At 30.3% G+C, this 12,873-nt stretch overlaps 1 protein-coding gene across 50 annotated transcripts in view; it reads left to right on the top strand.

The window, feature by feature from the left end:
* The window catches only part of LOC145259193 (band 4.1-like protein 2), a 585,710-nt gene extending 573,054 nt beyond the window's left edge, over window positions 1-12,656 (top strand). For all 50 annotated transcript variants that reach the window (XM_080117013.1, XM_080116992.1, XM_080116976.1 and 47 more), the window contains 3 exons: window positions 616-705; window positions 3,276-3,422; window positions 10,196-12,656. In XM_080117013.1, coding sequence (XP_079973139.1) covers window positions 616-705; window positions 3,276-3,362 — 177 coding nt within the window. In that variant the 3' untranslated portion in view covers window positions 3,363-3,422; window positions 10,196-12,656. The remainder of the gene's footprint in view (window positions 1-615; window positions 706-3,275; window positions 3,423-10,195) is intronic.
* Window positions 12,657-12,873: the final 217 nt, after the last annotated feature.

Raw genomic sequence — 12,873 nt, 5'->3', positions numbered from 1 at the left:
AAAATATTTTTGTTTCATTTGAATGCAAATAGTTGGTGAAAGGAAATCTTTCTAATTCATTTGTTTAAAAAAAAAAAAGTTTTATAGTAGGGAAAGGGATTATTACTCATGCAAACATATTTTCAAGGATCCAGTGATTGGCACGGATTATTAAATCTGCTTTATCTACTTGAAATCCAATCAGATTTTTTGTGATAGTATACACTAACACTCTTACAGCAAGGTATGAACCCCAGTAGCCATCCCTGTTAGTAAAATGTGATTCGGTATTAAATGACTGACAAAAGTATTCATTTTAATCATTCATGCCGATTTAGTAAATTTAATAAAGATCTCTACAAAAGTCATACAAAATATTGAATATGCTAAATCTGATACAAACAATATCTAAAAAAAAAATTTTTTTAATGTTTGACCATTTACATTGTAAACCTTTGTTTATAAAAATTTTTTTTAATGTTTGACCATTTACATTGTAAACCTTTGTTTATAAAAAATTTTTTTTTCTATTCACTTTTTCTGTTTTTTTTTTTTGTTCAAAATTGATTTCTGTTTTCTTTTAATGTGTATTTTGCTTCATGTAAATCTTCTTTTTTGTTTTCTTGTTATTCTTAGTACCGGACCGAAAAGGATGGCATTGTAGAAACGAGAGTTGAACGCAAAGTAACCATCACCAGTGATAACGATGACATTGACCACGATGCGGTTAGTATTTGAAGATTATATTTCTGCAGTGATATTTGCACCATAGTGTGTAATGATAGCATTAAAAAGGGAAAATTGCACACAAGATTAGGTTATTTAAGAAAATCAATTTTCTGTTAGGTTAGTTATGTGTACCAGAAATTACATCATAGGAAATCAACGTGGCAGCAGAGCAAAATCATTGCTTCTTGTGAATCCATAGATACAGATCTCACAATGAATTCAGTGAATCACTGTTTTTAATCATCATATTGGGCGGGTTGCCCAGACGAAATTGACTCTTTCCCGCCATAAGTCTCTATCTTCCATCGTCTTCGGCCCTGTCGGTGGGGCATTAGAATATGCCGACTCCCCTCCCCCCTGCAGAGGGTAAAAGTCCCTCAATGGGGGTCCTGGATATGACCTTAAACTATATCCAGTGGTGAGGCCCCAGCTTGTGGGCTTTGGGGAGTGTGGAGCCACCCTTTAATTACCATTGCTCCCAGGTCCACTCTGACCCGGAGTGGTAGTACCTGTTAGGGTCCCAACTATGGGTTGAATAGAAACCGACTTGAAAACAACAAATATATTCTATTAAAAAAATTTTTCTTCAAAATCTTTAGATTCGGCATTAAATAACCCGAAAAGGGTTGATATGCCGTAAAACAAAAACAACCAACCAACCAATCCATCGTCTTAGGAAGATCTTCAAATTCTAAGTTAATGTCTTCTGCCAATAATTTCAATGTTTACATCTTGACTAGTCTTCCTACTTTAACAGTTCTGTGTTTAGGATCCCACAGTACCACATCACTGATGACTAGGGCTAGGACAACAGTATATTCTTTTCATTGGTTTGACCCTCGAGTGTGTATCCATTGATATCTTATATGCTTTTATATAGAGTTATGTGGTTCTCGGTTGATTAACTGTGTCGGATATATACTAGACAATGAAAAGAATATGCTGTTGTCATAGCCCTACTGATGACCTCATCTATTCTTTTGTAGCAATGTCCGGCATATCATTTTCTTTCTCTTATTGCTGGAGAGATCTTTATCAGTTGACCATTCAGATGGTTAATGATTTGCTGTGTTTTCCAGTTTGAGTTTAACATTGCCCCTGAGCATTCTAGTGTAAGTCCATCTAACTTACTTTCAAGATTTTTACTTGGAATCCATAAAACAGTATCATCTCCAGTACGGCTCTAAAAAAAGTTTTCTTTAAATAGAAAGATTAATTTGTGTAATGTATACACCCCTGCATTTACTTTAGTGAAAAGATGTACATTCATCCAAAAATTAAAAAAAAAAAAAAAACACAAGAAACTTATAACTAATTATTTACAGATTTTAAAAGCATCAGTAATTGTATCAGAATCTGGAAAACTATGGGATTCGTCACATCGGAACACAGCCAGAATATTTTGCCTGTGTTGAAAGATGATACAGTTAAGGATAGTTGTTTTTTCTATATGTCTTGATCTATATAATACAGTAAAGTTGATTTTCTTTCTTTTATATCATTAATTTAATCTATTCTGCAAGTCACTTAGACAATATCTAGAATATACATTTAATGTCTTTTTGGGGGGGGGGTGAGGAGAGGATGTTCCCCGATTTTTATTACATGAGGCCTCACCTAATTAATATATATTTGTAAAAAAAAGCCAAAAATCTAGCAGGACTATCTGGCATTGTCCAAACAAAAGTATAATATATGTCTATTCCAACTTTTATCTCTCTGCGTCTCTCATTCGTCCCTATATCTCTCTTTCTCCTACCCTGTTTTACCCCCCTCTCTTTCACCAATCCCCTCTTTCTCCTCTGCAGCCCATTACTCTCTACCTGGGGACACACACACGCACACTTTATATAATAGACACCTTTAGTAATTAATTGGCATTTTCTTTCCAAGTTAGTTCATGTAACACTGAAAATCAACATCCCTTGATAAATTCTAACTCAGTTGACTCTCAGAGAATTAATCATTTCTTTTACATTTTGGATATTATTCATCCAGGGCAACACCAATCAAGAATATATCAACTTTGTGGGTTTTACTTTTAGTTAAACATAAAACATACACACACAGGAAAAGATAAAAAAAAATATCAGGACCTAAAAATTGATCTAACAATATGATCTCTGAAAGAAATAAACATTATACCGGTTGTGGCAGGAGCAACTGGCCTAATAAAAAAGAATCTTCAGAAATACTTTGAAGCAATCCCAGGAAGACCAAGCTGTAATGAAATATAAATAGCAGTCATAAAGGGAACAACGTCTATTCTTAAAAGAGCCATCGGATATAAATTTAAACTATAAGCGAATCAAGTGCTAGCTCCAGGAGGAGTTAGCTCCCTTGATCTCTTAAAGTTAACTGAAGCAAAAAAAAAACAAAAAACAAACAAGAGAACTGCACTTTTGTATAGATTAAATCAATATTTTCATGGGGAAATGTCGGGACACAGGTCCTGCTAGTTGTTTTTTTTTTTTTGTTTTTTTTCCTTATTTATTATTTAATGTCTTCATTATTTTATATTCATTGTTTATAATATATTATTTATATTTCATTTCTCATTGTTCTAGGCCCTTGCTGAAGCTATTCGTTCAGTGACAGAAATGAATCCTGACTTATCAGTTGAACGGATTGAATACATGCAAGAAATTGAGTAGAAAACATAAACGCTACAAATGATCACGAAAACCCACGGCTGATAAGTCTCTCTCTCTCAAGTAAGTTAAAACCATGTTTACTTCTCAAAGTAAATAGACACAAAGAATAATTTATACATTTACTGGAAATTTAAAATCACGAAATATTTATTATTATTACCAGCAGTGAAAGATTATGTGGTATTTTTTTTTTTATGACCTAGGTTGGGGGTGTTTATACTATGACAACATAGTGTAAACACCCCCAACCACCCCATGTTAAGAACGGTTTTCGGCATAAACATCCCACCAACATCCCCTACTGGCTTTTCAGGTTGGAGGGTGTTTATTCCGAAAGCTGTTCTTAACATGGGGAGGTTGGTTATATACGCTGGGGCACGTTGTAAAAATTTACCGATTTTGTTTTAAACAAAATCAATTTAAAAAAAAAAGAAAAGAAGATAATTAAAGGAATCGTTTTTGGCATCGGAAAATATACACAATTTTTTCCTGTTCTAATGCCCCAAGAAGTTTCAATTTTTTCAATTCTCGATTCTGATTAGTCGTCGCAACACTAATACGTGTATATATATATATATATATATATATACTTCATTTAATCACATAAATTCATATACGAAATTGCCATATATATTTTATAATTTATATATATATAGATATATATAAATAAATGCAGATTCTGAGTTTGACAAGAGGATTAAGTTACATCGATTCAAACATTGTGAAAACATTAGTTGAAATAATGCAAATAATACAAATTATCAATCCCCCCTCAAAAATTCAGAAACAGAAATACTTATATCAGAAACATAAAAATAATGTCAATTAGTATAAAATAGATATTTCAATCTTTCTTGACATCAAAAAAGAAAGACATTTTAAAGAAGTGAAGTAAGGTGATGGTGTAATTAATAATTAATGGTGTAAGTTGGGTACGATTTCATTATTTAAGGGGACAGTTCAACAAGAACTTGTTTACATTAGCCTTGAAGGTTACCAGACTGTAGTTGACTGGTAAGCAGGCCAATGAACAGTGTTCCACAGACGGGCAGTTATAGGAAAGAAGCTGTGTTCGTTGAATTTGCATCTAGATTTAGACATAGGCAGAAAGTGGGGCAAATCGTTGATAGTGGTTATAGCTAGTCGAGTGTTTTTTTTGTGTAAGTTTAGCAAAGGGGTGGGGGTAACCATAGATTGGAGCTCAGATGAGCACTTGCCATAACATCTGTTACATTCTGACATGTGTTTGATAACTAGGGCTGTGACAACAGAATATTCTTTTTATTGTTTTGACTCTCAAGTATATATTCAACACAGTTGCTCTATATAAAAGCATATAAGATATTAATGGATATATAAAAGCATATAAGATTAATGGATATATATTAATGAATATATAAAAGCATATAAGATTAATGGATATATATTAATGAGTATATAAAAGCATATAAGATATTAATGGATATATATTAATGGATATATAAAAGCATATAAGATATTAATGGATATATATTAATGAATATATAAAAGCATATCAGATTAATGGATATATAAAAGCATATAAGATTAATGGATATATATTAATGAATATTTAAAAGCATATAAGATATTAATGAATATATATTAATGAATATATAAAAGCATATAAGATATTAATGGATATATATTAATGAATATATAAAAGCATATAAGATTAATGGATATATATTAATGAGTATATAAAAGCATATAAGATTAATGGATATATATTAATGAGTATATAAAAGCATATAAGATTAATGGATATATATTAATGAGTATATAAAAGCATATAAGATTAATGGATATATATTAATGAGTATATAAAAGCATATAAGATTAATGGATATATATTAATGGATATATATTAATGAATATATAAAAGCATATAAGATATTAATGGATATATATTAATGAATATATAAAAGCATATAAGATTAATGGATATATATTAATGAGTATATAAAAGCATATACGATTAATGGATATATATTAATGAGTATATAAAAGCATATAAGATTAATGGATATATATTAATGAGTATATAAAAGCATATAAGATTAATGGATATATATTAATGAATATATAAAAGCATATAAGATTAATGGATATATATTAATGGATATATATTAATGAATATATAAAAGCATATAAGATTAATGGATATATATTAATGAGTATATAAAAGCATATAAGATTAATGGATATATATTAATGAGTATATAAAAGCATATAAGATTAATGGATATATATTAATGAATATTTAAAAGCATATAAGATATTAATGGATATATATTAATGAATATTTAAAAGCATATAAGATATTAATGGATATATAAAAGCATATAAGATTAATGGATATATATTAATGGATATATAAAAGCATATAAGATATTAATGGATATATATTAATGAATATATAAAAGCATATAAGATATTAATGGATATATATTAATGAATATATAAAAGCATATAAGATATTAATGGATATATATTAATGAATATATAAAAGCATATAAGATATTAATGGATATATATTAATGAATATATAAAAGCATATAAGATTAATGGATATATATTAATGAGTATATAAAAGCATATAACATTAATGGATATATATTAATGAGTATATAAAAGCATATAAGATTAATGGATATATATTAATGAATATATAAAAGCATATAAGAAATGGATATATATTAATGGATATATATTAATGAATATATAAAAGCATATAAGATTAATGGATATATATTAATGAGTATATAAAAGCATATAAGATTAATGGATATATATTAATGAATATTTAAAAGCATATAAGATATTAATGGATATATATTAATGAATATTTAAAAGCATATAAGATATTAATGGATATATAAAAGCATATAAGATTAATGGATATATAAAAGCATATAAGATATTAATGGATATATATTAATGGATATATAAAAGCATATAAGATTAATGGATATATAAAAGCATATGATATTAATGGATGGATATTAATGAATATATAAAAGCATATAAGATATTAATGGATATATAAAAGCATATAAGATATTAATGGATATATATTAATGAATATATAAAAGCATATAAGATATTAATGGATATATATTAATGAATATATAAAAGCATATAAGATATTAATGGATATATATTAATGAATATATAAAAGCATATAAGATATTAATGGATATATATTAATGAATATATAAAAGCATATAAGATTAATGGATATATATTAATGAATATATAAAAGCATATAAGATATTAATGGATATATGCTCAAGAGTCAAAACAATGAAAAGAATATGCTGTTGTCCTAGCTCTGTTGATGACTTTCAAACTAACATAGGTCTTCATTTATCATTCTCTAAAATACAGTCTTATGTTGTACATTTTCATTTTATCTCAACCTTATATCTAATACTTTTGCTCATAGTTTTTCATTTAAAATCCTTATCCTTGAGTCATCTTAAGGCATTAAGTGGTAACTCCCTTGTAAAAAAAAAAAAAAACCCAAAAAACTGGATATTTTTTATTTTTTTATTTTTTTTTTAAAGGACTCACCACTTATAAAGACCCAGAAGCTACTTGAGGATAAGGGTTAATAAGTATACAGTGGTCAATGGGGCAGTGACGTAGTAATTGTTAGTAGTGGAAATTTGGTAAATTGGATTACTTATGGGGAACGACTCGTCAAGAACTTGTTTACGTTGGACTTGAAGACGACCATATTATAGTCAGCCGGAAAGCAAGCAAATGGAAGAGAGTTCCACAGGTGTGCAGTTCTAAGAAAAAAAGCTTTGTTCATGGAATCTACGTTTAGGTTTAGGCACAGATAAAGAGTGGGGGAAATTATTGATAGTGTTTTCAGCTAGATGAGTGTTTCTCGTGAATGTTTGGCGAGGGGGGGGGGCAGAGATTGGAGCTCAGATGAGCACTTGCCATAAAAATTACGATAAAGCAGAGACAGGCCTGCAACTTCTCTTCTGTGAGAAAGAGGTTGCAGGGAAGAGAAAAGGACATCCCCCAATAGGCTACAAAGTCTATTTTGAACTCTGTCAAAGGCAGGATAAGGTCTTTCTAGCAGCTCCTGCCCAGATGTGGCAACAGTACTCTTCCTTGGACATACCTGGCTCTTATATAGGTAGAGAATTGCATTAGCAGAGAGATATCTACTGGATCGATAAAAGGATCCAACCATTTTCCCAGCGACCTTGGCAACAGATTTGATGTACGTGTTGCATTTCAGATCAGGGGTAATGGTTAAGCCCAGGAGCTTGTCAAAACATAGAGCCTCCCTAAGACGAGTCATTCATTTCAATTGATGCCAGATAGACATCAGTGTTGATGATGTAAAGACAAAAGCTTGGTTTTCGATGCATTAAAAGTGACCAGCCACCTCTTTCCCCATTGTACCACATGCTCAAGATCAGAAGAAAGAGAATCAGAGAGAACTTGGTCATTTACGGTCTTTGATGTACTGCCATAGATGATAGTGTCGTCAGTGTAAATATCTACGAATGAACTAGGGATATGATTTGGGAGATCATTGATGTAGAGATGTTGTAAAGAAGCAAACACAGCTTAATTTTTTTTTCTTTTACTATGAGGTCCCTGCTGATCAAGGTCCAAGAGCCATTCGAGGATAAGGATTAATGTCTCTTGGGAGACTGTCAGACAACACTGTTGGTCGGTAATGGTTGAAGTTGAGTAGGGTTTGATTAACGGCTCAACAAAACTTGCATTAAATTTGAAAACAACCATATTATAGTCAGCTGAAAAGTAGTCTCGCGATACTGTGGCGCACAGACACAATTCTAGGAAAGAAACTTTGTTCATGGAATTTTCATTTAGGTTTAGGCATTAATAAAAAGTAGGGAAATTATTGACAGTTGTTGTTGCTTGATGAGTATTTGTTGCTAATGTGTTGCAGGCGACGGGAGGGGGGCGTGATATGATATAAGTAATATGCATTTTCTTATGGTTCCAAAATATAGACTTTTTGCTCATTAAAAATGGGCAAAAGTTAGAACCTGTTGACTTAGAATGAGTGCTTTATGCCAACTTAATGGTTGAATAGGGTTAAATGTGTACTCATTTTTGCATTAAATAGTTATTGCTATTAATCCCTAACTGCATTGAATGGACACCTTATCATAACAAAGGTGATACAAAATTTCAGTACTTTCCGATGAAACGTGGGGCGGACTTACAAAGAGAAATATGTGTGTGTATGTATGTATGTATATATATAGCAAGGGAAAGATGGTCTTCTGCCAAGAAGTGACAATCACAATATATATATATATTCAATTATATTTCCCCTTTTATTTATAGAAGTCCTTTAATTTATGAAGCTCATAATTTCAGAATATATACAGGGCGAGTCATGGGGAGCAAATGTTTTTAAGGAAAACAAAACTCTGCCAATATTTCAATAAAAATTTTATAATAAACATTTACTAAACTATGCCATTATGGAATATTAAGAAGCGAAAAATTACCTTCCTCACTCCCTATCTCTTACTCAATGAGAGCAAGGAACGTTCTAAAAAAAACATCCGTTTCCCGTGACTCACTCTGTACATATTTCATTAATATATATATATATATATATATATAAGAAGGTACGATTGCCGCTGGTTGGGAGATTCGAACCCAGCTACAATGCCGTCTCTGACTCCATTAGCTAGGAACAAATCGCTTGGCCAACATTAACCGTAAATAGTAAATGACATTCAAGAAATTTTTAATAAAATGGGAAACATTGTTGCATGTTGCAGTTGTTGCAGTTGCACTGAGAAAGCATCGTCATGGCATCGAGCCTTAAGTTATTTTTTTGTAAAACTTTCAGTAGTTTTTATTTTGTAAAAATACGCAGCCACATACAAAGTCACAAGAAATATATTTTTGATATCGCATGAAAATTAGTAAAAGATAAATAAAGAAATGTCAAATATTTGTTTAGCAAGACAACATGCAACTTAAGGTTTATTAAAATTAGCGACCTGTGGGAGTTGTCTTCATTGGACTATGTGAAGAGTTAGTTCCCTTGCTATATGCGTTAATGAGGTGTTTGAATAACTTAGTTACTTCCCTTTAATCTGAATATAAGTGAGTGTTTGCTTGTTTTCTTTCTCTTCGTTTCAAAATGTAAATAAAAGCAGACGCGTCTGTGTGTTAAACAAAAAACATGTTTACGTGTTAATTTTCTTTTTTGTTGATATCAATCCTACTTAATACAAATAAATTATGTTTTATTTGATTTTTTTAATAATTAACCAATATTTTGATTTCTAAAATGTTTTGATGCTTTTTTTTTGTTTTTGTTTTCATGTCTCATGAATTTTTTTATTTTATTTTTTTTGTTTTATATTTGAATTTTTTTTATTTTTTGGTTTTATATTTGAGGAAATTTCTTTTGTTTTATATTTGATTTTTTAAAATTTTATTTCATTTTTTTTATTTCATTTAATTTATTTTTTTTTTTTTGGTTTTATATTTGATGAAATTTTTTTATTCATTTTATTTTATTTATTTTTTTGGTTTTATATTTGAGGAAATTTTTTTTGTTTTATATTTGATTTTTTAAAATTTTATTTCATTTTTTTATTTTATATCTAATGAAATTTTTTTATTTTATTTCATTTATTTTTTTTTTTTGGTTTTATATTTGATGAAATTTTTTTATTCATTTTATTTTATTTATTTTTTTGGTTTTATTTTATTTATTTTTTTGGTTTTATATTTGAAATTTTTTTATTTATTTTATTTATTTTTATTTATTTTTTTTTTTTTTGCAGTTTGTTGGGAGCTGAAAAAAGTGGATCCGCGATCAACACCCCTCCCTTTTTGTTGCCTTCCTCCCCCATTCCCTTTTCCCCAGCCCCATTTTTTCCTTTCCTGCCCACCACTCTTACGCCCCCCCGTTGTATTGATACAAAAGTAAATCATCAGCCGTTTATTGCAACAAAAACAACAAAAAATAACAAAAACTGTTTTATTCATTTCTTTTAAAAGACTGAAAAACAACCAAAATAATAAAAAAAATGCATTTCAGAAGTGGACATTTACGCCGCCTGCTACTGCTATAATTATTATTATTAGTAAGCAAAATTTTATACCTTTTTCTCTCTCATTGTTTTCTATCTTTCTCCTCCTCTTCCCTCCTACTTAGCCTGCTGTCAAAATGTAAAATAAAACTTTATGCCTTACCCCCGCCCTCCACACTTACCCATCCCATCATCGTTTCTTATGGTTTCGATAGAAAGAGGCTCTGTGCTAAGAATGAAAAAAAAAAAAAAAATGCTTGAGTTTTGATGAATTTACTAAACTGTAATTAATAAAGTCCTAACCCGTTTTAAAACGAACAACAAAAAGAAAAAAGAGAAAGCATTTATTTTGTCTTTGAAGAAATACGAATGCTACCTACTTACGAACATACGTACGTAACGGATTGAATGAACAAGTGTTTTGTTAACTGCGGTTATTTGAATACTTGGCAGACATTTTCTTTTTATGGATCTACAGTCGGATCTTTTCTCCAATCGTTGCATTTCCGCTAATTGTAAACCTGCCGTAACAGATCATTATCAACGAACGTAGATCTTGCGGGGTTTTGTAGAAGTTTGATCAAGTAAGGCAGTTGTTAGTTCAATATCAGCTCAAATGCAATTATTATTAACTGAATGTTTTTATTATTACTTCATCTTTGGATTATCGCTCTTGTTGAATTTGATGTTTATTATTCTTACTATGTTTCAGTCGATATGCTGTCTGGATTTCCTTGGCCATCAGGTCTGCTGAGATATTGTAAAAATATAAATGTCCGCGTTAATTTGGACTATTGTTCAAATGTTATATTTTCATCAATGTGAGATTGTACATATTCTCATCGATGAGCGATCAAATAATGAAACGAAATAGTCTTTTTAGACGTATATTCTCTGTATCATTGTTATTGATTTTTTTTGTTTTTTTTTTGTTGCTACCGTTTCATATGTGCTCTAATCTAGTGCTCGGCAATCTTCTGTTTAACTATGATGAATAAACTCTTTTCCAGCAAGAAAACACAGGGAGACATTCGCTGGGTTTTCTTGAAAGTTTTATTGGAGAGAATTTATCCATGTGGAGAGAGACCAACATATCTTTGTGAGAAGGATGTTGTAGTTTGAAGCATTGTGGCGTAGTGTGAAAAGAGTTGTATTTGAAGGCTACGTCAAAGCAGGTTTGTAGCAAATCCGTGGACACGAGTTAGTGTATAAAAGACTGATGACAATATTAGAATGAATTCTAATATTGTCATTTTTTTATATTAACTTTTACTTACTCGTGCCCACTGTGTTTCCCACAAACTGCATTGACACAGTCTTCAAACACAACTCCTTTCACATAACTTATTTGCTTCTTAGTTTAATAACTTACTCTTAAGAAATAGGAGATGCAACAGACAGAAAGCGTTGGTGACATTCATTGAAATTATCTTTACATTATTGAACGTCTCATCTGCACGGTTTTGCTACCTGGAGAGAACTGACTAGAAACTTTGTTTCTCTTGCACGAAGCGTGACGTCATCTCATATCGTGATTGTTCGGCTAGATGTTTAGTCTGTTGAGTTTGGTTGCGTAGTCTGTCTCTGGGTGCATTTCTGTTGGCCTAAGTTGTGACTATTTATCAAAATGTACACTAGCTAACCTAATTGCTACTTGCGCAAGGCTCCTCATATGTCACACAAGCATATTATTATGCAGATAATAACGGTTTATCTGAACCGGAAACTTAAACTGTATTGGCTGTGCCCCCACTGTTGATTTTAACTTGGTTGAAAGCTGTGTAGCCAACTTACACGCCTGGGGAACACATCACGAGAAGCTAGATGAAGTACAAGTAATAGGCATAATTCATTAGCTTACAAAAAAAAAAAAAAACTCAAAGAATATTGATCGTCTTGTTTGGATGTTTTTTTTTTTTTTTTAGTTGTAATTTTTGGAGACCCGTTCCCGACTGTCAGTTCTGTCTTGTCTGCATGTGTGGTTAATGGTTTTCTCTTAAATGTTTCAAGAATATCAGAAGTTGGAGATCTAACTCTTAGTTAGGTTTCTAACTAGGTTGTTTTTTAAACCAAGAGGAAACAAAAAAAAAAAAAAAAGGAAGTGAAGAAGAGATAGATATATTTATATATTACTTTCTTTTTTGCCCCTTTTTTTTAAATTTATTTTTCCAAAACTGAAATTAAGTGAAAGATCAAAAAAAGAAAATAAAAACCACAAAAGAAACGCAATAAGCATTTAATTTTAATTTTTTTTTTTTTTTTTTTTTTTAAATCCATTCTTTAGTCTTTTGACATTTTGTAATAAACAAATTTTTTGAGCCCTATTTCCTTTTTTTTCGGAGCAACAACAGTTTTTAATAATTATATCAGAAAGGTTTTAGAAATACGCCTGGACAATGTGGAGGTATCGATGCTTTTTTTTTGGGGGG

The sequence above is a fragment of the Euprymna scolopes genome, chromosome 34 (genome assembly GCF_053919585.1).
Source record: "Euprymna scolopes isolate OS-2025 chromosome 34, ASM5391958v1, whole genome shotgun sequence".
Classification (NCBI taxonomy): Eukaryota; Metazoa; Mollusca; class Cephalopoda; order Sepiida; family Sepiolidae; genus Euprymna; species Euprymna scolopes.
This window is presented reverse-complemented; position numbering and strand designations above follow the sequence as displayed.